At 41.6% G+C, this 26,795-nt stretch overlaps 1 protein-coding gene across 6 annotated transcripts in view; it reads left to right on the top strand.

Moving 5' to 3' along the window:
* Positions 1 to 26,795, top strand: part of LOC125008969 (LIM domain containing preferred translocation partner in lipoma) — a 145,548-nt gene that overhangs the window by 107,005 nt on the left and 11,748 nt on the right. For all 6 annotated transcript variants that reach the window (XM_047586407.1, XM_047586401.1, XM_047586404.1 and 3 more), the window contains one exon: positions 13,605 to 13,774. In XM_047586407.1, coding sequence (XP_047442363.1) covers positions 13,605 to 13,774 — 170 coding nt within the window. The remainder of the gene's footprint in view (positions 1 to 13,604; positions 13,775 to 26,795) is intronic.

The following is a 26,795-nucleotide window of genomic DNA, read 5'->3' as shown; positions in this document are numbered from 1 at the left end:
TACTTAACATATAAACCACTGGCATCAACAGCAAAATCTTTGGTTGATTAGACATTTTTTTACATATATTTTTTTAATTTTCCCACACAAATTTAAATTTCTTTAAATACACATTTACATGAAACCAACATATTTTGTTAAAGGGATAAATGGAGGCAGAAAATGTTATCTTTCAATTCAGCAGGCAGCAGGCCCCGCCCCTATTACTGCTGTGCCAATCACGAGGCCGCATATTAAACGTTGGTTCTGTCAAGTTTCCCGCATTTGGCGGTTGGTTACCCTACATGTCACCTCACATGTTTGAAATAATGATAAAAAAATAAAAATTAAACCTGTGTATTATTTGAATAGCATAATATTGAATGCTAAATGATGGTAATGATGTATATTTATAAATAGCACTAGGCCGAGTTTATTATAGAACACATATAGTAGGTAGAGGGTCCCTACTTAATTTCTCATCAATTTGGGGTCCCCTGATACAAACCATATGTTAGACAGACATGCTTATTACTAAATCTCTCTTCCTCATAATGTTAGTCATCCTGTTTCTCATGGCAGCATGAGGCAACAGGCTTGTTTGCCATGTCCATGCAGTGTATCATAGTGATCTGTTAGCTCTGTACTGTGCTGGGGTCGATCTATTTCACTCCCAGAAACCCACCTAGGTGCTTGAACAGGACTAAATCATCGTTTCTGCTGTAAATGGACCTTTATTTTCTGCTGTAAGTGTCGCTGACAGTCACTTCTGCCTAATGGCTTAGGTGCTAGTAGAAAATTATCCCCTGACTCACCGTTGGATTCACGTGGAACTACCAGTGGGAACAGTTATTCAGATAAATAGCAATCTTTCTGATGTATTTCAGATGTACTTCTGTAAACACTGGTGCAAGTAATGTGATCTCATTAGAGGCACTCTGTCACTCCTGACGTTTGGTGAAACTGAAAGAAGAACCAAACAAGCATCTAAATTATATTTGCAAATAAAACAGCTGCTGCTTTTAGAGCAAAGCGTATCAGCTGCCAGGTTTAATTGCTGAGTAAAATAATGTGGGATAGTGGGTTAATAGAATATAACTGGCATAAGGTTTCCTAGATTAGCCCACCCAGTGACCCACAAAGTTAGTTTGGCATCACAGGAACACTGTTTTTGGAAAATGTCTCGAGGCTATAGAATTACAGTTCAGGTGTGAATGACGCAGGAAAAGCTAAGCTGGTATTCTTGGTACTTTTTTACCCATTAATTTCCATGGTGTAAGAAGAGCAGCGGCTGTGCCAGTCGGGGAAGCAGCCCTCAAGGTAGAATCTCAAAACTGTAACAGTGTGATCAAAGGACAAGGCACAGCTCTGGCTCAGAGTCTAGTGATAAAGAGCGATACAGTAAAAGGTGTTGGGCCGATGAAACATCCAGAATTTGACGGAGCTCTGCTCGTTGTTTGATTGTCTGTGTTTTTACAGCATTTCTTCCCGGGCACGGTTCATATTTAATTTTGTTCTCACTTGGAGAAAAAAAGAAAAAAAAAAACTGTAAGGATTAAACAAAATACCAATTTTAATACTATTTTGCAAAATAGGATTCAAAAGGCAAGGATTCTGTGCATTTATATTTCATTTCTATTTTTCCGCCCTCTTCACCTCCAGCTGCCAGCAAGTGCCATCCCTCTGCTGCTCTCTCTTCTCTAGCCTTTAATCCCCTTTGCCCTGGAATTAGTTCCCATGCCCATTAGATACCTCATTCAATATATTCAGTGGGACTTTGGAGCAGGCTTTATATCAGCACATAATCACACAGCACACCATGATAGCATGTGTAGGTGTATTATAGCTACAGGGACATGTATTTAACTGGTATTAAGGGATATTCGGCTTCACGTTGGTGCGCACTGATGTAAAGACCTTAATTGGTTCACATTAGACGTAGGTCAAATGGATCTGCTGGCTTAAGCAAAGTGTAGTTATTTCACAGTGGAATGGACTTGTTGGCCTAATTTCTGGATGAATGTGTATGTGGCGCAGGCCTCGCGTAAACTCTATGCACTGCCATACCATGCATGCTGTTCGCCGGCTATAAGGCTGTCAGCTGGAGGCTGCGAGTTGAGAAGTGGGTCATATGTGAGCTGAGGTCCAGAGAGCAAGTTAGGGATAGCTTGTGTGTCCCCAGCTGACGGCGGCTGGCTGTTATTGGAGTCGTCTTGTGGTCAAACAAGGCAGCGGCTGAATTAACGGAGAGATGGGAAGAGGGCGAGGGCAGAAACCCGACGACCGAGGTGACTTCTGGGACTCATTAGGAGCGAGTTCAAGTGCGGGCGCCATGCTGCTCTGCAAGTCCACAGAGCCGCCTTCTTTCCACACTGAATAATGTACGTATAGTCACCGCAGTTAAAATTAACTTCAGTCCGGCATGTTTCTTAGTGTACATCCGGAGCTGTGGGAGAATCGGTCCCAGAGCTCGAGACTTTTGTAATTACAAAGAATCTAATGGCACCCAAGCCTCTTCTTTTTTTGTCAGGGGTACAAGGGGAAAGAGGGCTCGCAGTAGTTGAAACCCTAAGGCTAGTAATTAACAAGATTAATCAAAGTGGGGCTGCCATCTCTAGTGCACTTCTGGACTGGATCATTGTCTTCCTATAGGAAAGTTTTATTGGTGTTACTAATGTCTTTGATGAGCTCCAAATATGAAACAACCACAGCGACTTTTCATTGGTCCAGAGGGGGTTAATTGAATTGAATTAACGTTACGCTGTGCCTCTGTGATGTCACAAGGAAACCTTTCATTAGACCTCAAGTTATACAACATCATTATGCTCTTGTACAACAACCGCAGTCCAGCAATTACACTGGACAAGTCTTTCTGAGGCAAAACAGGCTGATAAAAAGCAGCCGTTCTCAAACTCGGGGGCTCCTCAAGCTGTAGAAAAAAAAAAAACCTGAAAATGATGCACTATAAAAGAACGTCTTTTCTTGTGAAAAACCCAGTTTGGGTGCCAGTTATTCCCCCTGTGATTGAAGCTTCTTTGAAAAGCAACTGATTAGTCCTGATTTAGAGTTCCAGATTAGATTTGAGTAATCTGAAAGAGCCTTTTCTCCAAATGTCATCATCCGTCATGTTTAATCCACTTAGGTTGTGCGTAGGTGTACTGTGTTTGTGGAAATCTAATAAGACACAGCTACTCAGCTTGCAGTACAGATGCCTTGGCATTTGTGCATCAGAGGAACTTACAATATTTTGTCATCACTACATTTCTGTCAACCAAAACCAGGACATAAAGCTGAATAATTGAAAGGATGAGCTGCATTGCATTATTTACAATTAGTGATGATGATACTTATACGGTGTAGTTCCTTCTGCCGCAGAGAATCTTTTTTTTTTTTTTTTATTTCTCCTTCAACAACGCCAAAGTTGAGAATTCCTCCATGTGATCCAACACTTTCCCAGTTCCACGTTATGGAATTAAGAAAGATCTGAAATTTTAATATCCAATCAATATTTATACGGAGATATTTTCCAGAGAGATTTCTGAGCGGTTGTGCGCATGTTATTATCAGATCGTAGAGAGGCGCTTGTCGGAAAATTAGCGGAGAGATTCATAAGGACACGCCGTTCTTCACACAGGAGCCGTCGCAAAAGCCCTTCCTGCTAGCCTTTGTTTTATGACGAGTGTCAGAGAAGAAAAGGCAGGCTTTGCCATTTTCCATCATAATGTCATCTGCAGGAGCCATCATAATTTATAAGACACCTCACATGAAAAGTTCATGTGGAATCTTGGAAGAGACACAAATGGTGGTGTAGCTGCAATAACGGCGCAGGCCAGAGGAGTTGGCGCGGAGCAGCTAAGGTAATTGGGTCAGAAAAAGTTTAGGATCACACAGCGCGCTGTTGTGGAGCTGCCTCTAATTCTTTAAAACACAACTGAGCATCGCAACTTAATGTATTAATAGGCTTCCAGTTTAGACAGCTTTGTGCATTGTCTAAGATACTCTGGTGGAATTCATTTGCATTTTACTGAGGTCGCCCTCAGCAACCTCTTAGGAGTTTGCTTTTAGATGTGCCTCTACATGTCATAACAAGTGGGATATGTGTCAGACTGAAAACCTTTATGCTCCCTAAAAAAAGACGCCCCCCCTCCCTCTCCTCAGCCTGCTCCCCCACCCGCTCCACCATCTCTAAATGCCTTTGGCCAACCACCTCATCCAATTCAGATAACTGTTTCCATTTAGTGTATGAAGGCGTGCCTTTAATGTCAACTTCCTTTTTTTTCCTTTTTTTTGTGTTCATTTAGCGTGTATACAGAGATGAGAAAGAAAAGTTCTTGGTTACCTGCTACAAATGCTAATACATTTAAATTTCTAAGTGCTTTACTCAAAATTATTTTTCTTTTCATCCTCTCAATACTGGTACGTTTACCGATACAAACGTAAATTATGTACCTGACACTTTTGCCTTAAAAGCAGATGTGCGTGAACGTAGTCGTAAATAACTCATAATAAATCATATTAGCTTCAGCCTCGATGAAACAGGCAAAGACAAAGCCTATCGATGACTAATACCAGTCAACACTTTCTACTGACTCACATTAAAAGGTCTCACCTGGTGGCAAAAAGAATGTCTTTTATTGTGAAGTGGTCACAGGAAGCTGACGGAGGTCCGCGCTGACCGAGACTGTTAAAAATACGCGGCATGAAATCACATCAGCATTGATTTTTGTTTTCTTTGTAAGAAAACCACAAGAGTTTGATTTGGCGACTCTCCAGCCACCATTATGTCGTGTTTCTGGCAAAGTAACTACTCACTGAGGATTTGTTGTAGTATTAACACGCACTTGGCTGTTGCCATAGTAACCGAAGTGATTGCTAAATCATCCAGGAACTGCAATCTTAAAAAAAAAAAAAAAAAATCATTTAAATTGAATTAAAACACTGAGACGGGTATCAACCACAGCTTGACTTTAATTGGTTCATTAAAAATAAAGCGTTTGACTAAATTTAAATCGTGTTGGTTGAACACACCTTTATTTTCTTTCTCCTCCACGATGTAATTGCTTGAGCTTTAAGAACCCATCTCCTCCTAGATTAGGTTTTCCTCCAATCACAGTGGTGGCCTTCACTTTGATGCACTCTCTATGTATAGACTATACAGTGGAGGCGCTCACTATGTGGCAGAGGAGCATAATGCTGCTGGAAGGAGGTCATAGACCACCCAGGGGGAGGAGGGCAGCATACAAGGCAGTCTGGTGACATGGCAACTTGTCTAAAGCCTGTGCATCACTATACCACCTACAGTGGATTATAATGTACGACTGCAAAAGACTAAATTATACAACACAATACCCACGGATGATCCATCATAGCTGCCTTTTGTAAGGAGAACGCGGTATGTGTGTCAGTGTGAGGCGGCGGATTTGACTTCTAAGACCCCTTTTCTCATGTAAATAATGTGAAATGCTTCCAATCTTAATCTTTGCATTTTTCAGATTGAAGAAATTCTGCATTTTATTATTTTTTTTATTGTTTTTGTTGAACCTGTCTATAATCCAGTTCTTTTATGAATGAGATTTTAGCAGTTTTTCTGCTATGTCATCATCTTGCGTGTTTTTGGTCATGTTTCAACACTTGATCATATTCATGACTGTTTTTAGCAGGGGTCAGTTTCACAAACGTGAAGCAGTTTTTAAGCAGACTTCATGAGTCCTCTTTGTTTTCTTTTTTTTATTTGTGTGTTTGTTTTTTTTCTCATTATCTTCACTGCCGCTGACCTTGCTGTGCTGCTTTCTAGTTTTCGTGGCTGTTTCGTAGCAGCGCGCCAGCATGGGGCTTCTTTTCTCTCCCCGACGACAGAAGCCCGCTTTTTGGCAGCGGTTCACGTGAGGTGACCACCCCCTCAACCCGCCGCCCTGCTCCCTCCCCCCGCCCCGTCCCCCGTCCCCCCGCCGCCGCCGCCCGTCCCCCCCCTCCCCGTCCTCCCCCGCCAGGCTCTGCGCTTGCTACCCTGCCTCGTTGAGACAGCTCCACTGAGGCTTGCAAGATCAGCTGCCGTGCGAGCCCAGCTGAGGCTTCCGGGCGCTCACGTTGCTAGATTTCATTTGTGAGTGAGCGTTTGACCTCGGGAATGAGTAGACATCCGCATGCTCGCGCACGCGAAACGCGGACATCTTTTACGAGCACACGGGTGCGCACTGATAAACAGAATATAAACACACACGTATTCGGCTGTAAACACACTTACCTGTCCCCTGCCTTTCTCCTCTCTCCCTCTCTCTCTCTCTTCCCTCCCGTTCGCTAGCCCTGCTTGCTCCCTGGCACCCCTCCATGTCGCTCCTGCCAACCTGTTTCTAAAACATGTAACCTACACTCAGTCCCCCCCCTTTGCTCTGCCGCCGTGGGCCCTGACAGGCCGAGCCGTAATGCTTAGTGGCACAGGCTTGCCTATCCGCCATCCTCCTCCGTGGCCGCAGCAGTTCTGCAGATTGCTATTTGCTGACATTGGGAATGAGATTAAAAGCAGGGGTTAGGAAAGAGGCATTCAGAGATTGAAACGCAGCGATGACAGCTATTTCTCTTGTCATTCCGAGGCAACTGAAGGCCGCAGCATTGTCAGGCGGCACAGAGGGCAATATGAAGCAACAAAGTGGATTAACCTAGAGGGGAAAGAGATGAAGCAGCGCACAAATCACGGCCTCTGGCGCTTCTGTAGCTGGCAGTTACACTCTTAATGTGTTCAACGGACTTATTTTCTTCCGTTAGCCACTCGCCGACCTATTATTCGTCTTTAATTAAGTGTGAACAACATTTCACAACTTTGTTCGCCGCACGTTTTACAACGTCTCTATGCATTGATGCTGTATAAAGACGTGGGAATACTTCAGTTTGTGTCTTAATTTTTTTTAGCCCTGATGTGTTTTGTGTTTTTTACCACAATATCCATCAGATATTTTAATCCGAGCAACAAAAGTTTAGTTGAAGTCCCAAAATGGATTTTGTGGTTCTTTTATTAGTTTTGGGTGCGAGCTGCAGTTGCTGGCTTTGCCTTTGGGGTTTGCAAGGGTTGCACCAGCAGAATTGTATTCTTTAGTAACATAGTGCGAAAAGTTTGGTCTCCCACTAAAAAAAGTTCCTTGCGATCCTTCTTTACATGCACGATCTTTGATTTCTGACGATGTAAGATCAAATTGAGCTGCAAGTGTGCTCCCTCTCTGCCTTTCATGCTGCTTCAATATCACGGCGTGAAAAAACAAAGAAGGCAAAGACTGAGGGAAATCTGAAGCGTTCTGCCACTCAACATCCCCCAATCCCAAACAACAGCATCTCACTGCCACTACAAATACATTAGAAATCAATTATTTATGGAACAGAGTCAGGGCCTCTTTAATCTTTTCCTTTTATCCAATTAAATTGTCTAACCATCCTAAGCCTCTATAGCTCACAGGGAATGTGCTTAAAAAAAGAAAAGAAAAGAAGAAAAGATTTCTCTCTTCAGTCCTTCTTTTGACTTTCGATGTAACAGAGAAGAGACACTTCTGAGGGTTGAAGAATGAAAGGAAAGAAAGCGAGTAAAGTGTAAATGAACTCCCCCTCCCGCCCCGTCACCATTGCATTGGTTCTACAGGAAGTATTTGAAGTTTTGATATCAAGACTCTGGTTCCATTCCCCGCGCAAAGGGACGCTGGGGAGCGGTGAGGCCTTTCATGATTCCTTTATGCCCAGCTGAAATAGTTCGAAAGTATTTGGGATCATCTCCACGGGGGTAAATACGATGTTGCTTCAATTGCTGTCCTGTATTATTCAAGAAGTCAATTGAAGCTGTGTCTCAAAATTGAAAATGCTTATTTCTAACGCAGACGTGTGAAGTATTATTGATGTGAAGCACCGTAAAACACTCTGCACTCCTCTCAGTTCTCATACAGTAGGACTGTTAGAAAAAAACACTTTCAGACACACTGAGAGCCTCACATTTTTACACTTTGTGGGATAATGTTCATACCCCACAAAGAAAGACATTATACTGACGCTATAAAACAAAATGATCTTTAATTCTGATACGTAAAGATGGCGCGTTTTATAATTAGTCCATAAGTCACGTTCATTGAGGAAGCTCCACTTTCTTGGTGAACGTAATAAATGAAGGTGTTTTAGATCAGAGAAATTAAAAGAAAGCTTAATTGCCCCATCAGTTGATCAGTCGATGGTTTAGGTTGCTATAATTATGATGCATGCAAAATGCATTAACTACCCAAGTCTTTTTTTTTTTAAAAGCAGTTAATTAAAACGAACTAAAAATAGCTTAATTATTTTCACTAATGCCTAATATTTTATGTACACATCATCATCAAGCAAATATTCAGTCATACCACATACTACCATTAAACGGCGCATCACATTTTTGATGATGCAATATCCCACACTATTGTTTTACTTTCTGCTCTTACTATTGTTTGACATCACGTCCTGCAAAACACATTTTCAGAGACTGCGCCTTTTTGATAATTTGTCCAGCCCATATGTTTACAGCCTGTTGTATTTTAAGTATTTTTTGGCCTCATCAACTCTAACCTGATGTAGCCACACGCATTTCTTATCACAGTACGAGTCTGTAGCTTTCCATTTGGATTTCATACAGAGAAATACACCTCCACACCCAGATGGGATCGTCCTGCAACCAATCAGAGATGATATGTGGTTGGCAGATTAAACTGGTTGACTGTCACTGTTACTCTTCTGTCCATCACCACATTAAGTCCCTTCCATGCAGTTTGATGGGCAGTTATTTGCAGCATCATAATCACTTCCCCACACAGCGACTCCAGACCAACTTCCCTCCAAATCTAAAAACCCTTTGTACACTTCAGGAGTTGAGGAACTTCGTGGAGCCTTTGTTCGCTAATGAGCCAGATATTTCTTCTTCTTTCTAGTTAGAGGTGACTCTAGGTATCATTATTATAGGTTTTAGCAAAACACAATAGTAAACTCAATAAATCTGGATTTAGAACTGTAGCTCAAAAAAAAGCAAGGTGGCCAAATATCACACGCATTTAAAAATATGTGATTTTTTTTAATAACCATTTTATAATCCATCACATGTTTAATCCTGAAACCTAGACTGAGCTTTGGCCGCCCACACATTTCTGTATTAGCTCTGTAATGTGTCACCTTTGACGCCATCACAAGCTGGGATGAATACCACCTTTACTTCCGTAACAATAGAAATAATCTTAAAATAATAATCAATCAACCACGTTTAATGTCATTATTTGAGAGGATGTCTGGTTTTAGCCTCTTCAATGTGAATGATGCAGCTTTTCATTTTTTCATTTTTTTATTATTACAGTAAACCAAATATTTTTGGTGATTTAGAAAGTAGTCTTATTAGGGGACATTATAGTGGTCATATTAAACTAATTTGTGACATTGTTTAAATAAAAATAAAAATGTTAATCTTCTTCTCATTGAAGATGTCGAGGGAATAAATAGAAAGCCAGTGGTAAACAGCCTCCAATCTCCTGCTCTTTGTTCTGCGATGATGTGAATTCATATGTGGGCTGCGTCGGGCGTGTCACAGACATGTCATGCCAGACACATGATACATGTGTCTGGTTTGTATATGCTCGTCTACATGTGTGGCGTGTCTTATGCTAAGAGATCATTTTTTTCATTGTGTGTACGTGTGTGTGTGTGTGTGTGTGTGCGCCGAGGTAAAGCTGTGTACAGCACAGTCGTGCACAAATAGCTCCTGAGGGCCCTCGCGATCACACACTGCCAAAAGGAAAAGGATTTCCGAGAGGTTTCCTTCTCGCTATTTAAAGTGGGAGCCCTGTGGGACATGTTTGGCATTCTCATCCACTCACTGAAGATGGCCTGTGATCTGAAGCCACTAACAGGCTCCGCGTGCTCCGTCTCTGTCTCTCCCTCGCTCTCTCTCCCTTTCTCTTTCCCTCTGGCTCTCTGAAGTGATTACCCTGCTTGTGATTCCACTGACACCCACATGTCCCTCCGAGACGTGCCTTCACTAGTTTGTTTAATCTGCCTCCCTGTACAGTAGGTAACACAGCCATAATTGAGGTGTGGATAGAGCTGTGGGAACAGACGAGAACCGGTGGCAGGCTTTATGAAGGCTCGTCTGCACCATAAGTTGCCGTGGTTGACGGCGGTTGTTAAATTAATGTGCAGAATGCAGCTGTGATGAGAATCCTTAAAAGTTAATCATCAGTTCTGTGTTTCCTTAACGTTTTCCCACTGAGCGAGTCCTGTAATACGCCGTGTCACAAATATTTTCCAATATTTCAACGTTTCACTAATGATTTCAGGATCTTGATGGAAAAGTTGCGGATCCGCTCGTTCTTTAAGCAACTTTTCTCCAGTGCCAGTGAGGCCCGCGATAAGATAATGAGTTATTTGAGATTAGAATACCATTAGCGAGCCTCGCAGTCAAGCAGATATTTGATCTGCGCAACATATGACTTCCAAAAGTTGTGCTGATACCTGAGACAGATTTCGCTTTACACTCTGTTTGAATTTTTGATATGAAAACAGCAAGTGGAACTGTGAAAATGCAAGCATCAGATACTCTATCTCCCCCCGGTTAGTGTCTCGCCTCTGTCTGTAACACGCTTGAACCGCTCTGTTCAGAACATACAGAGTGTCAATCATCGCCCAAATCAGCCTTCAGATGAAGCAAAAAATGAAAAGGGAAGAAAAATGATCCACAGAACTGAACTTAAATTAATTAAATATACTGTATCATGCTCCCTCTGAGAGATTGCATCTGTCCTCAGATGTGTAAAAAATAAAACATTCTCAGATATCTTTTAAACCCTATTATTGTAAGATACCAGTAATTAAATTGACAGTCTTATTAATTGGGTTGAAGATAACTTGCATTGAGTCGAGGACATCTTAAACTCAATTAAAGATATCTCCAACTCAATTAAAGATATCCAAATGCCATGTCCCGCAATATGCAATCAGCCTCTTTCTGGAGCAATAATATCAGTTCACTTGTGCCCCCTTTTACAAAGACTCGGTTGTACTTCTAAAGTTTTCTTTTTATCATTTAAAGGCCGACTTTTTAAACAGATGTCACTCTTTGGTGATGTCTATAGTTTCTTTAATGTGGCATAATTATAGTATTTAATCCTTCCTTATCCGGCGTTTGAAATAGAAATGAAGATTAGGCACTTCTGACATCAGACAAAGGAGCATTTAAAGAGATAGCTCATATTTTTTGGCTCGAGGTAGCGTGAGTTGGTGCGTGAACGGCTCAGTGTTGGAATTCTGTGGATTCAAGCTGCGAATGAGCCCATCCTCCCCATCCTCAACAGAATATTAGGATTAAGTATATTATGTCTTTTTACTTTTCATGTTACTATTTCGGATGATTACATTGCTTAAATATTTAACCAATAATGTTTTAATCCTTAGACGTGAATGGATATTTTTGTAGATTTCCTTTTTTTTTTATTTATTTACTTATTTAAATTGAACCCTTACAAATATTGGTAAGTTTGTCAAAGAATTAAAAGCAACTGCAGATATTAAATTGGATTTGGAGAACTTACATTTTGTATTTGTTCAGTTGAGTTAAAGACTCCTCTAAGTCACCTCTAAGTAGTTTTTTTTGCATTTCCTTAGAAACGCGTTTGTCTCTCTGGTGATTAAACCACTGTTAAGATTTAAGTTATAGCCACTGTTTCGTATAAAAACACAGTGAATGGATCTAAACATGTCAAACTTTCTGAACTCCAGCCACCGCTGCAATGGAGAAGTAATCAAGGGCAGCTATGGGCATTTGAGAAGACAACATTAGCGATATGTCCACTGCAGGAAGAACATTTTTGAGGAACTTGTCTAAATAAAGTCACACCAAAATTGTTTTATATAAAAAAAAAAAAAAAAAAACCCACACGAAAATAAATTTCAAGAAGTGATATTTTTGGGCCTTGTTGGGATGGCAACGGTAACAAACTTATACATCCTATACACTTCAATTACCCTCTTGTCCCTTCACATCCCATGAACAAACCTCCTTCAGGTCAGAGCCAAAGACTGACACAAAACAAACACACTGAAGCTTAATCCGCCTCTTGAGCTGATATGTCAAGAGAGTTTACCTCTGCCAAAAAGGGGCTCCATATATCTTGAAATGTCTTAACTGAAGCACTGAGCGAGGACCTAAGTACTAAGCTTTAAGTTACAGAGCACATCCTTCATCCAGCGATCATGTATTGGGGGGCGGGCAATGCTCCAATCAAACAAGATCAGCCTCCAGGCTATCAAAGTAGAAAATGCCAATACTCACTCCATTGCCATGTCAGTTTTTCAAGAGGAGCACCAAATATGGTCGACAATGGATTCAATGATCTGACCACGAGCTCTGCTCAACGTCTCGAAAGTCTTCCTGTGAAATGTCACCAATTCAGAGCAAGACCAACACTTATGAGTGTGATTGGCAGGGGACTGTCCACATCTATTTTGAGAATCAGAGAATCACAACCTTTGCTCTTGAGAAAAAAACTTTTTACTTTTTTTTACTTTTTACTTTTTTCTTCTTTCTGTTTGCTACTTTTCCAATGTGAATTGGTCACATTTGCAAATACTTGAATCTACAAAACGTCTGCATATGCACTGATACCTTCACCTCTGCTTTATACACCACCAACGTTTTGCATTGTCTCTCCCAAAAATGACACTGACAAACTAAAGTCGCTTTTTGTTGCATCAGCTGAGTAATTCACCAAGTCCTTCATAGGTCTTTAGACCAGATATGTGCCAACACAGATTAACAGAGAGCTGAAAGAACCCTTTAGTTCATCAGAAAGTCCCCAATTATTAATCGCTGTAGCCACGTTCTGGAGAATTTCGGTGGAAATGTGTTACTACTGGCCTGAAAATAATGTTGTCAGTGGAAAGCTGGTCTAGAGTCACTGTGTTGGGAACTGATGATGTCCCTGATCAATTGAATTGTGCGAACGGCCTTTATACAGAAGAGTAACAGCGACATAGCCATACACCCCATCTGAGAGCCATGGAGTTGAATTTCAAAATGTCTCTACATAGTTGTAGTACTGCCATTAAATGTACCTTTAAATCATGCCCGTTTTACCTCCCGTCTCTTATTAAATGACCATATAGTTTATATATGTAGTCACCTCTGAGATGTACTAATATTTTAGATTTCGTGGTGTTTAAAATGCCTTTCCAACTCTTCTGCATCCTCCTCTCAGATCTCATAACATCACAAAAATACCGTCTCCTCCATTCAAGGAATTATTTTCATCTTTTTATGACATCTATTTAGAGTACGTATCCCTTATCAAAGCCCGATTCTTTTGGATGTATTTCAAGCTGAGAGGGAGAGATTGGCTGAACTGTAGGATGCCACTCATCAGATGAAGCACTCTGCTATCACCAGTGTCTGCCAGTGAAAGGAAATAATGTGACACTTTACAGCCCTCCAATAATACACAGAAATGGATAATTTTTCGAGATCTTTGTAGTATTTCCAGAGACGCGAGCGCAATTGTTTATTTTGTGATGAATGTTGGGTGCCTTAAAATATCTGTGGATTCAGAGTGAGTCTGTTCTCAGCCTCCTCTTCCTCGCCCTCCCCCCAGGGCGCTGTGCCAGCTGTGGAGAGAACGTAGTGGGTGAAGGCACCGGCTGCACCGCCATGGACCAGGTCTTCCATGTCGACTGCTTCGTCTGCATGACCTGCAGCACCAAGCTGCGTGGCAAGCCCTTCTACGCTGTGGAGAAGAAGGCGTACTGTGAGCCCTGCTACATCGTGAGTAACTTCTGTGCTTTCAGATCCACCTGCCCCACCACATCCCTGTTTATTCACGTCTCCGTATTTCAAAAGTGCACATTATAACATCGAGGAGCTGTGCCAGGAATGTGTACGTATTTTCTCTCGAAGCGACCACATTTCATTTCATCATAACCGAGAGAGCTGCCGCCTCTCACAACGCATGCATTTTCAGTTCCTCTTTTCTTTGGCTTTGTTTTGTTTTTGGTCATTGAATGAAACTGTCTCTCTACTATATCTTTTCCTGAATGTACTTTCGTCCAGTTACACAACTTGTTATGCCAGTTAATTCACAAAGTCGGGTCTCATGACATGTTCGGTCTTTGAATGTAGTAATAATAATTACATTTTATTTAGGAAGCACCTTTACAAGTCATCCAAGGACACTTTACAGAAAAGAACAGACGAATAGAACAGTGGATAAAAACATGAATGGAAACATGATAAAACAGCATTCAAACATCCAAATACAAGAAACGCACAGGTAACAACATTCAAGCATTAACAAACATGAACAATGAACAGCATGAATAAAACTTTGGAGGTAAAGGTGGCGGAATGAGAATGCGACTTTTAACAGGTTTGAGTCTGGTTTCAAAAACAGGGAGAGAGTCAATATTACGGATGTCTCGGGGTAAAGAGTTCCAGAGCTTGGAAGCAGAGTGGCTGAAAGCTCTACTCCCCGCGGTGCTGAGGTGAACATGGGGCACGGAGAGGTGGAGGGAGGAGGAGGAGGAGGAGGAGGATCGGTGGGAGCGTGCTGGAGTGGCGATGTGGAGGAGGTCAGACAGATATGGAGGGGCGAGGTTGTGGATGGCTTTGAAAAGTGCACAGAAGGATTTTTAATTGAATTCTTTGTGTGACCAGTGAAGTTGCGGGAGGATGGGGGGGGGGGTGATATGGTGGGAAGACTTGTAAAGGGAGACTGAAGAGGAGAGAGTTGCAGTAATCAAGACTGTGGACAAGGATGGAGGTGGTGTTGGGGCTGAGGGAGGGACGGACGGAGCTGGTTGATATTTCGGAGGTGGAAGTAGGCAGATCGAGTGGTGTTATTGATGTGGAATTTGAATGAAAGAGTGCTGTCAATATGTTAGAGCAACAACTTCTATGAGTGTTACCAAAGATGCTAGACTCACAACTATATTTACAATGGATGAAATGAGTATACGGTAGATATATCAAAGGGCAAGAGCAAAGGACTCAGTTAAAGTTAAGACCCAAGCAGCACACTTTAAGTTTTAGTGTCTTTTTGTTTTACTTTTACAAGCAGTAACTTTATAGTTTATAGTTTAATCTCGCTTGTATCAACCTTGTTTCTACGGTATAAAGCAGTAAAATCCAAGCGTACATTACCAGTCCATTGGAGTGAAGTAGCTGGTGAATATACTGCTTTATTTACCTGGTGGATGTACAAACAGCTACTGATGTTTTGCGGTCCACAGAAATCAGTCACTGCAGGTTTAAACATTTGAAACTAAAGTGTAACGTCTTAATGATGCCTGTTGTTGACGGCGGTGTCCTTGGTATCAGGGGCAGTCACAGCAAATACACAGGGCTATCAATAATAACGTCAAACAACCTGATATTACTTTTTATCATAACATAAGATTTTTCAGTAATCTCAAATAAATATACGAACATTGTTTCCCTTCACACTTCACTCAGCGAGATGATGCATAACTATCTGCAGGTTGAGCTGATAAGCCTTCAGATATGGTTATAAAATACACTGGAGTTATTAAATCGTGTCAGAATGCAACAAAGTGTTAATTCCCTCTGTCGATAAGATAACGCAGAAGATTTGTTTTCTTTTACTTCCTGTATCGCTCTTCCTATCAACCATTGGAATTATTGGCAGTGAGAATTTATTTTTTTTTTTAGGGGGGTTGTTTCAGAAATTGAAATGATTCTTACAAAACTGTGACCTGTTTTCCTGTCAATATGTTGCGCCACACCAGTGAAAGTGCCCCCTTGCACAACATTGTCAGGAAAGACATATCATCATGTACAGCCACAAGGAAATCATTTAGCAGAAGTGTTTCCCTCATTGGGTTTCATTAGAATATGTTTCAGTTTTGCCATCGGTCCTTAAGCTGGAAATGACGGCGTTTCTTCAGACATCGATAACATATGTTAGACAGTAAGTAGCAGTGAGTCGTTACCAGGAAAAAAATGAGTAATGGCTTTTGACTGGTTTTCATTTCACAATAAGTGATTTAAATTATTGGTTTTCATTTTTAGAAATTAAAACTAAACTCTAGCTCGTTTTTCTTCAAGCAGCTAGAGGCCAGTGGTATTTAAATTAAGACCTAATAGTACAACTCACCTAACTATCTGCACGGCTCTGAATCTCAGGAGAAATAAATGATCATATCACTGGTCTTGCTGCAGTGGTTTTGATTTTATTTGTTGTTGTTTTTTTAATATTCATGATTAAACGCATTATCATTTTTGCAACAACACAGAAGAACAGGGATTTGACTGTAGTACAACCCTGCGGTGGACTTGTCTAGGGTCTACCTCACCTCGCGCCCAGCAGTGATAGGCTCTAGGCCCCTGTGAGCCTCTGGATTACAGATAATTAATGAATTAATTGGGATAGTCTGAAGCAACCCGCAGCCCTCTAGAGGATAAGGAGTTATAGAAGATGAGATTTTCCTGATGCAGATTGTGTCAGTTGTCCATTTTTCCATGAAACATAAATGTTCCATTGTTCAGACTATGGATAAGAGACAGTAGAAAGTTCATTTAGATTAGATTTTTAGCTAATAAGGAGTTTTGTGTTAGGTGAGCTATGCTATATCCCACTTAAAATTTGAAAATCATGGCTGCTACACAGCAGGTTTGACAAAACTGCTTGCGATGAGGATTATATACTTCCTGGCCAAAAAAAGTCACCACCTGCATTAATCTAAGCAAATAGGTAGGAGCCTGCCTATTTGCTTAGTTAAATGCAGGTGTCACATTGGATAATTGCTGCATGGGTGATTATATTCAGCTGGCAACAAGTTATTTAACCCCAACTGGTGCAATGAGTAGCTTCTCATTTCTTAATCAACCATGTGGAAAGACACATCGCATGGTGGTGGAAAAGATGTTACTGTGTCTGAGAAAAATCAAATCATTGGCATGGATCAAGCAGAGAAAACATCTAAGGAGATTGAAGCAGAAACCACTAAAGTTGAGTTATGAACTGTCCAACGCATTTTTAAAACAGGAAGGATGGTGGGGAACCATCGTCTTTGAGAAAGAAATGTTTTTGGAAAAAGGCCTCCACAGAGTCCAGACCTTAACCCCCTTAGAGAATCTTTGAGAAGACTTTGCACAGTGGTCAGACTCTCCCATCATCAATACGGGATCTTGCTTAAAAATGAATGGATGGAAATATATCTTGTGACACTGCAGAAGCTTATCGAAACAATGCCACAGCAAAATGTGTGCTGTAATCAAAGCTAAAGGCGGTCCAACGAAATATTAGAGTGCAGGCAGTGCATGTCCAGGGAATAATAATTAGTTAATGTTGATTCTCCTGACAGCACACATTACCACATACATACAATTTTTCCTGACTTGCAGGAAATGGCTTAATATTCACTTTACCAGTAAAGTCTCAAAGCTGAGCTACATGATGTTTGAACCAGTAGCAGGCCATCACTTAAATCATCCATTTTCAGAGGCACTCACTGTGATTGTAGTTGTCTGGTCTGGAAGTTCTCCAACTCTGATACATACGCTAAAGAGGAACGGGATAATTTAAGAACTTTATTTATGCATTTCATCAGCATAAATGTTCTTCTGGCACAAGATCAAAAGGATGAGGGAAATCTGAATTTCTTAATGAAAGTCATTTCTTCTTCTTTTATTCTCATCCTCAGGGTCATACGCCTCTGTACGATTAGAGAGTGAACGTGAGAGTTGAGTCTCTGGGGAGAAATGTCAAATCCCAGAGAGAAGGAGGAAAACTTCAAGTCAGCCTCAGAGTCAGTCTAGGAATGTCCAAGATCAAACCAGCATTAATGATACTCTCTGAATTTAGTTTTTTGAATGTACGTTCAAAGTTATTGTGCTCCCCCACTACAACCTGCCGTGTTACAGTAACGCCATATTAACCCAGTTCTCCGCTGTGAAGTGGCAGACAAACAAATTAGTGATTCAACAGTTGGATGAGAGGATAGATAGCACTCTCTGTCCTGTAGAACAAATATTAAACTAGACCCGCAGGCAGTTAGTTTAGCTTTGCATAAGGACTGGAAGGAAGATGAGGCAGCTATCCTGTGAGTCTGATCAAAATACTACAATAATGATAATGACAAAAAAGCATAGTCCAAATCAAAGGAGCTTAGCTGGAAATATGAGTTGAGTACAAGAAACCGAAGAAAAAAGAGGAGACCTACATTTCACATAATGCACAATATGTCTTTCGTTTGTATCTTTCAAACTCAAAGCCCACGATTTGTTACACAGATTCTCTAAAACAAAAGTTTACCTCCCAAGCCTAATTCAATATTCTTCTCTCTAAACTTTCCCACACTGCAAGATTTGGAAACAGTAGTTCAACACACTACAGGATATTACTAATCTTGTCGGACCAGATTAGAGATCCACCATCCCACGTGATGGAGACCGCGGTGCAACAGCTTACTAAAACCTTATGGGGAAGAAGAAAAAAGAAGTATAGAGAGGTTTGAATATCTGCCTAATAGTAGAAGGCTAACTAATGTTATTGTTGCTGTGTTCTTGTAAAGTGGTTTCTGTCACTGGCTGTTTAGAAAGTACTGCCATAATCATCCAGATGTTTAAGTATCAGACAAGTCTGACGTTGAACAGTCTGCGAGCTGTTCAGGTGGTTTAAGGACAGATCTGGCCCAAACTTTGGTACAAAGCAGCGTCTGGACCACATTTCTCTATCGATTGCCGGGAGAGGGGAATAATTTGAGAATAAATCAGCCCAAAAACTCTTTAGTAGTTTGAGCCTAACATAAGCCAAACTAGTCCTAATTATGTCACAATGACGTCTTCAGGGTCCATTGTCTCTGAGCGGCTACTTCTAACTATGTGTAACCACTGATCTGAATTAGACGAGTAAAACGGACGGAGCCGCCCTTTGAAAATCAGGAGTTATTAGTCTAGAAGTGCATTCTTGATCGATGGCTTTTTGACTATTCCGGTCGTACGCTGCAAACACTGATGAAGGCATGTATTTGCTGTTGCAGAAGACGTCTACAGTAGCTGCATGTTAGTTTTCTCAAGCTGACTTTCTATAGCCCTTCGGTGGAAACATTATGAACAGCGATTATCTTAAAAACTCATTTTACTTTTCTTTTTTTTTTTCATACTCCGTATACTGTGTAAAGTGTGAAATAGATTTTTCCAACACCCAGTGGCGTCGTATTACATTTGATGTAGAATACCTTACAGGTATAACAGGTGCCTGAGGAAACTCGCTGTGTGTAAAATCTGTATAATATTATGCAAAACTCTATTAATCCCTTTGCCAGGAATTGTGGGAATACATTTTGCACGCTGATTGCATCCAACAAAGTTTTCTGCCGTGTATCAGAGCGGGCGATCAGCATCGCTCTTATCTGTGCTGGGACTTTACATATTCTGTGGAACAATGCTGACATTTGAGTGGGAAAGATGCATCTCTTCCGCACAGTGATTTGCCTCACTCAAACTGTTTGTGAAATCAGGAAGTAGACCAGCGAGGGAGTGAGTTCTTCTACATTACTAAAAGGAATTACCGATATCTAGGCAATCTGCTATCTGCTATCTTTCTGTGGAACCAACCTCAGTCACACCACTGGCCCACAAATTGCAGAGCAGCAATCAGCCTTTGTCCACAGCACTTCCCTGGCGTGCCCCAACAGGAGACTTAACGCTGCCTATTTGAATACACAGTGACGGTGATAAACTCCCCAGCCGCTCAATTAATGTCTCATTTTGCATGGAGTGATGTGTAATCATGTGACAACATCGGCATCACCACTGTTTTTTTTATTCCCCCACTCTCCGTGTTGTCTGATCTGTCTCAGCCTGAGGTGTCCCCCAGCATCCCCCGTTCAAAATTTACACACATAAACGAGACTGCGAGTACGTGCGCGAACAGCGAGGCGTCCATCATTGTAACCGAGAGACAGCAGTCCTGAGCTTTAGTGCCACTAAGTGTTTTCCAAGAAAGCTCTCATGTGAACGGCTTTCCAGCAGAATTAAACAAATAAATAAAAAGCTATTGCTGAGTGTATGTTTTCTGAAAACTGGAACAGATTAATCACAGGCCACCTGAAATTCACAAAGCTGGATAAGAGAGAAGCACAGTGATAAATGATCTCAATACTTCAGACCCAGTGTCTCCTCTTAATGGTGCATGACTCCTTATTAACTAGCAAGCAAATCGTACTTATTAGTGTGGACGTGTGTCCAGGTCAATCTTTAGTAGTAGTAAGTTTTTTTTTTGTTTTACTTCCTTCCTTCCAGAGAGTTGTTTCAGAGCATAGGTGTCAAACATACGGCCCGCAGGCCAAAAGCAGCCCACCAGATGGTCAAATCTGGCCTGCAGCGTGAATTTGCTAAGTGTGAAAATTAAATGGCAGTCTCCAGTTTTTCAATGGAAATAACTGCTATGTGTAGTTTGTCCACTGTTTTAGTTTGGGAAGTGGACAGAACACAACCCTGAGGCCCAGGACTAAACAGAAACAGCAATCAGCCCAAATTGAACTTATTTTTCATAAGAAATTGCTTTTTCTTTTTCAGTTTATTAAATGTAAACGTTCTCCTAATGTGCTTGTTCTCCTTTGCACTAAAACAAATGGACAAGTGGAAAAAAAATTGCATTTTTTTTTGAAGGATAGTTTATTAAATGTAAACGTTCTCCTAATGTACTCGTTCTTCTTTGAACTAAAATAAATGGAAAAACGTAATGCATTTTTTTTTTTTTTTTTGAAGGATAGTTTATTAAATGTAAAGGTTCTCCTAATGTACTTGTTCTTCTTTGAACTAAAACAAATGGAAAAAAATCTGGAGTTGTCGTTACTTATAGGTTATTCTGCTGTTGTGTTACTGGTCTGGCCCGCTTAAGATCAAACTGGGCTTTATGTGTCCCCCAAACTAAAATAAGTTTGACACCCCCTTTATTAGAAGATCGATGCCACATTTCAGTATGTGGGTTAATTATGGAGCTGGAGAAAACAGACAGTTTGCTTAGCTTAACATAAAGATGATGGAAAGAGGGAACGGAAAAACTAAGGAGGAGAAAATCCCAAAAACTGCAGCTCAGTAATTAAGACTTCATATCTAGATTGTTTAATGTGTGCAACAGAACTCCAGGAAATAGTTGCTCCAGTTGAGCCGTTTAATATTTCAGTTTTTGTTTATATTAAAATAACACAATATAATTACCAGGCTCTTAGAAGTGCTGGTACGTGGGTTCCTTTTAGCTTCCTGGTCTCTATGCAAAGCGAAGCTAATAGTTTGTTAGCTCTAACTCGTAGTATAAATCTTTTAACACACTTCCCAGTTTGTCAACCTAGTTTGTTACGATCAGAAAAAGTCACCAGTGACCACAAGTGTCATCAAGCCAACCAGTTAAATCTATTGTGTGTAAAATATTTTTTTTTTATAAAGTCAGGAAACATCCATATGAAACTGTGTCAAAAGATAAATAGAAAATACAGTCATTCTGTCTTCTGGTTCACGCCAAACTGTTCTCAATCACTGGAATTACCGAAGGCAGTGCGTCTATTTTAAAGAGTAGTCTTAGAAATGAAAAGTAATTTTCTTTCTCCCTTCATTTTAGGGAGCCTAACCACAAGGGCACCATATAAACTAACAGAGCTGAGAGCAACAGGGACTCTCCACATATCTGATAGCTCAGCTGGTCTTTTGAAGAAGTCCGGCAGTGGGAGTCGGTGTCACCGAGGTTAATTGCTTACACAGGTTACCATGCCCACTGTTCTTAAGTCCATTCTGTAATGGCCATATCTGCCTTGTTACTACAGCAGACAGTTACTTTGCTGCGGCATTCCCACAGCCGAGTTTTTACTCTGTTAATTTACTTTACAAAGGCTCTTTAGCTGCCCTTCACTTTGAGGTCTGCACCGGTAAATACACCCATTCACTCTGCTTAACTGACACCAGTGAATGGTAATGGACTTCCAGACAATGCTCAGTTACCTGTTTGAGACAGACTCACAACCCCACTTTCGTGTTTATACGACCGGTCCCAGTGAATATAGACCAACCCTCTAAAGCCCAGACGGTTTTAAGTGCATTGTAATGAGCCTGATGTGAGTGACACAAGGTCGTGCCGGGAGCAGAGCGTCATATTGAAAGAGCAGTAATAAAGAGATAGGAATTTGCCAACTCAAAAACCTTAATCTATTTCCGTCTCCTTTGACAGAATTTCACAGACCACCAAGGTCACGGACGCCGATTTGCTTGAATGTAATTACGCTCATTATCTGGTGTTGTACTATGGCCCCGTTATTTAAAATAAATGGGCTTTGGTCTCGTTTGCTACACACCGCGGACAGTTTTCTATTCTGCTAGTTTAAAGGAGGAGCTGCAGGAAGCAGCCCTGACCTGGCAGTCACCAGGAAACTTTGATGATTGACTGATGAGCTTTTACCCTCTGTGTGTGTGTGTGTTTGCCTGTCTTGGAAAGCAGTGATGTCACCCCTCACTGGCCCATTCATGTCGCCTTTTTAGTACCTTAACTGTTGGACTGCTTTCTTTATTTTGCGTAATTAGTTTTTAAACGCGGACGCACTTTCCACTCAAACTAAAAGTTAATTTCTGTCATCAGTTATGAGTACCGTTTGATGAAAGACGCTTGCAGTGGTGTACTACAGTTATTTAGTTTAAAACCTTGCCACTTTTTTGTTGTTTCTCATCTGCTTCCTTTACATCACAAATGTGTAAAAGACACCAGACACAAAGAGCGCGGCATTATTTCCAAAAAGTCTGATTTAACTACTCTGTAAACACCAGCTGAGTTAATTTAAAGTTAAAGTTTTAATCAAAAGTCAGCTAATGACATAAAAATAAACCGCTTATTAAAATAGTTAATAATTTTTCTGGTAGTTGATAAATGTGCTTTATGCACTCAACACCATAGCCAACACTAAAATAACAAATAAAATGAAGTTAAGTAATTCCCATCCAGGTATAATTATACTCCTGCAGGCTGTATCAAAGCTGTACACTATAAAGTATTTGAATCATGGCAGTCTGGTGGTGTGGCAAGTGTAAACACATACAGTGCAGTTCACCCCCTTGAATACGGAGCTTATTCCATCAGCCACTCAACACTTTGTTGTTTTAAGTTCCTATTTTTACCCGAAATGCTGCATTTATTCATGAATCAGCTCCAATAATCGTCGGTGGCGGTGTAAATAGTAATGGCATGACGTACACTAAAGCCGTAACACTAAAACTGTTGAAATAACTGAAGGTAGTTGATGAATTATTGAAAAGCCTCTCTCAAGCTATGTTCTCTACTACAGGAACTTCCCTCTGTATCTGCCGCTGGAGGAACCAAGGTCTAAATCGTTTCTCTTCTAGTGAGTCCGACAAGTGTTATGTCGCAGGAAGACTTAGGGTGTAACATGTGTGGTAGCTTTTGAAACTTTACCTTGGTGCACAAATGATGTTTGAATAGTCTCATTATTACCAATCAAACCAGCACTTTGCAAATGCCATTTTTTCTGCTTAAAAAACAAACAAAAAATGACAATAATAAGCAGCCACGTCTCGATGCTGACGAACTTACCTGAACTTTCTGGAACTATACGCCACTTTGGAAATGAAGATAACAAAAGACTGAAGAAACCTTTTAGTTCCTGGAAAAGTTCCTAGACGTTAATATTTGGAGGTAAACGCTCTTGTATCACAAGAAGAAAACTCTGATTTCAGCCATATGATTTCTAACCAGTGTGCACAACAACAACACCACCAGCAACAAAAATGAAACACATCTAGAACATCAACACGTTTAGAAGTTGTTAAATGTTTGGGTGTGTCTATAGCCTGTAGCTCAGTGACCACTCGTAGTGTGTGCGTGTGTTGAATTATGCTGTCTAAGGGAGATCAGATGAAAACACTGGAATCAAACAATCCAATAAAAACGTGTCGCTAGGTTGTCACATCACCCAGAGGTGACAGGCATGGCGCCAGCTGTTTTGGGGCCCTTGGCGCTGAATGTCCTCCACCGCACAAACCAAGCAGACTTACAAACGGATATCCTGAAGAACTCCCCTTAAGCCGCTGCTGTCATTGAGAAAGGAGACATAGAAAACAATACATCCACTCACAGGGCATCATCCCTCCTTTCATCCAGTGACAGATATAAACAGTGCGACGCGGGATGAAGTTTAAAACCGTGACAGTAATATGTCTCTAATTAGACCTGACTGCACACCACCCCCACACCTGTCACTTTTCCTGTGATGGATATCCAGGTAGTCAGATCCAGAGGCTTTTCACCCAGCGTGGTGAGTTCGGGGGCCCACGTACGGCCGTCGCCGCGGCGCTTCGGCTCGCCGCACAGCTGCCGCTCACACTGGGAGAGCTGCCACGCAGAGGGTGTGCTGCATCGGCGGCAGGTATACACCCACTCTCTTTTTACTTGTCGTCTGAAGCGCGCCCGCGAAACACACAGAGGCTCTGCTTTCTGCTGACTTCATCATCAAATATTCATGGCTGTCTGCATTAGCTTGCAGAGTTCTAATTGAGTTCTGTATATTCAGACGTGATTAACTCGGTCTAATTCCTCAAAGGAGTGAGCCAATTAGATAGCACTTGCATGAATAGGATTTCACATATAAGTGCGTCTCCAGACTTGCCAAGACAATTATGTGTGAGTATAATTGTGCTGTACAGTGGGGGGTGCGAGCCCACTAAATTCAAGCAGGTCATTATTTCTTATTACTGACCTGCATTAGAAGAGATGCAGCCGTCTTATACATTACGAGAGCCGTGTTGTTAGAATACACTGTTTGGACAAGGGACGGGAGACTGTATCCACACACCTCCAAACTATCCTTGTTTTTTTTTTGTTTTTTTGTTTTTTTTGTGTCTAAGCCCCCCCACCCCACCTCAGGAACCAGCAGGAGAGGAAAATATCCGTGACCCAGTGCTGACCCACCACAATGTCACTCTAACTCATTGCATGAGAGAACTACTGCCGGGGTCTTTGTCAGTTTCTCTCTGTAACCAGAGCAGGAGACATTGCCCAAAGTCCAGAGGGGTCACATTCTGCTGCGGAGCTGAATTTAAGGCAGAGAGGCAGATAGGCGGTCCAGCCACTTTGCCTGAGCTGAAGAATGAGATCAGGGTCCCTACTGCCACCTTTTATTCTTTGAAGAAAGGCCTGAGCCGCGTGTCGACCCTGTCCCTTCGCGTTGGCTGCAGCTCGACGTTATCACGCGGCTAAAAACGAGAAATCTGCGAGAACAAATAAGGGAACGCGCGGAAATTGAAATCCCGGTGGACATGTGCTGTTTTTATTAGTTCGTCAAAGCTCTTTTTGTTAAAGGAGAGAAGTGAAACCTGCACAGGCTCCCGGTGAAAAGTATCTCAGCGGCCGAGGCTCCTGAAACCGTCCAGGCAGAGATATAAACTAAAAACGAATCAGGATACAAGGCTCTGGCAGGATGCCATTCCATTCCTGCATGCGCTGGTCATCCATAACCCAGTGTGAATTTATTACAGTGACAGACAGACTGAGCCGTGCTGAGTGCAGCAAACCTATACTCAGAGGAAGCGGGGCCGATCCAGGTCAGAAACACAGAAACCTCTGAGCACTTGTCCTACCTGACTGGCGTGCACACAGATGAGTGTCACAAATGCTCCGTCTGTGAATTATGCAGCCGATACTTTCAAGGTCGCTGATCCTCTGAGTTAGCAAACCATTAGGAGAATCACTTTCCACTGTGTGACATGCTCACTCACACCCACATGTAAACAAAAAGCACGCACACCTCAGTCATCTGCTTCCAAGCTGCGGAGAAGACTCGAGTGGGTGATTTACATAACGCGCTTATAAATGACAGGATTTTGTAAAGGAGTCAAGTCACGTTAATATATCTTCATATGTTCGGCGCTGTGGTCCTGATGCTTAGGATCCGCACAGACAGATGGACGGAGCGAGGGCGCCAAGCCCGCCGACTGGAAAGCAGTCAGAGGTATAAGACTAAATTTAAGCTGAATGTCAGGGGTGGATCGTGTCAGGGGTCTCGGTGAGCGCTGGACTGCAGGGACCGAGAAGTGGCGGGGGGAGGTTCACTTGTTAACCTCCGGATGAGGTGCGGAGAGAGAGAGGATCACGATTGCTGAACTCAAACAGCTGAAAGAAACTTAGTTCTACACACAGACCTCTCCACCTCGGCGGCCTGAGCAGACCACAGATCAGGGAAGGGTGGCGCACCTGCAATCCCTCTGCAAGCGGCGGGGATTTAAATGAGCTCTCAGCCATAGGAGAAATGCTAGAATTTTCTACCATCTGACACCGCGGCGATTTGGACTAAGAATATAAAACCCCAACCATGATCACCCTATCTGCTGCTTTGCAAACTGACACAAGGTAGTCCCCCCTCCGCCCCCCAAACCTCTTAATTACCATCAATCTAATACATTTGGCCCATTGTTTAAACAAAATGTTACTGTGGCAACAATCCTAGCTTGGGAATCCAAAAATTAGGATTCACGCAGCAACATCAGTGTCTGTAAACACTAACATGGCGACAGTTTTGCCAAATCTGCTGTTTAAATATGCATGAACATGAGCGTGAGCCAAGTCAGCTGTGAGTGAGGTAACTGTGCTTCTTCCCTGGGAAAGAGCTTCAAATAACAGAAGGCAAAAAAAAAAAAAGAAAACATTTTAACAACCTCTTTTTTGTGATGATGCACGATATTATGTGAAATTGTGACATTTTTTTTGTTGACCCATGCACTTTGTAATATTTCTTTATTACTCATAGCAACGTCATTGCTTCTCTGATTT

Source organism: Mugil cephalus, chromosome 6, assembly GCF_022458985.1.
Source record: "Mugil cephalus isolate CIBA_MC_2020 chromosome 6, CIBA_Mcephalus_1.1, whole genome shotgun sequence".
NCBI classification, from domain to species: Eukaryota; Metazoa; Chordata; class Actinopteri; order Mugiliformes; family Mugilidae; genus Mugil; species Mugil cephalus.
Note: the sequence above shows the minus strand (reverse complement) of the source record. Positions and strands in the feature narration are given on the sequence as shown.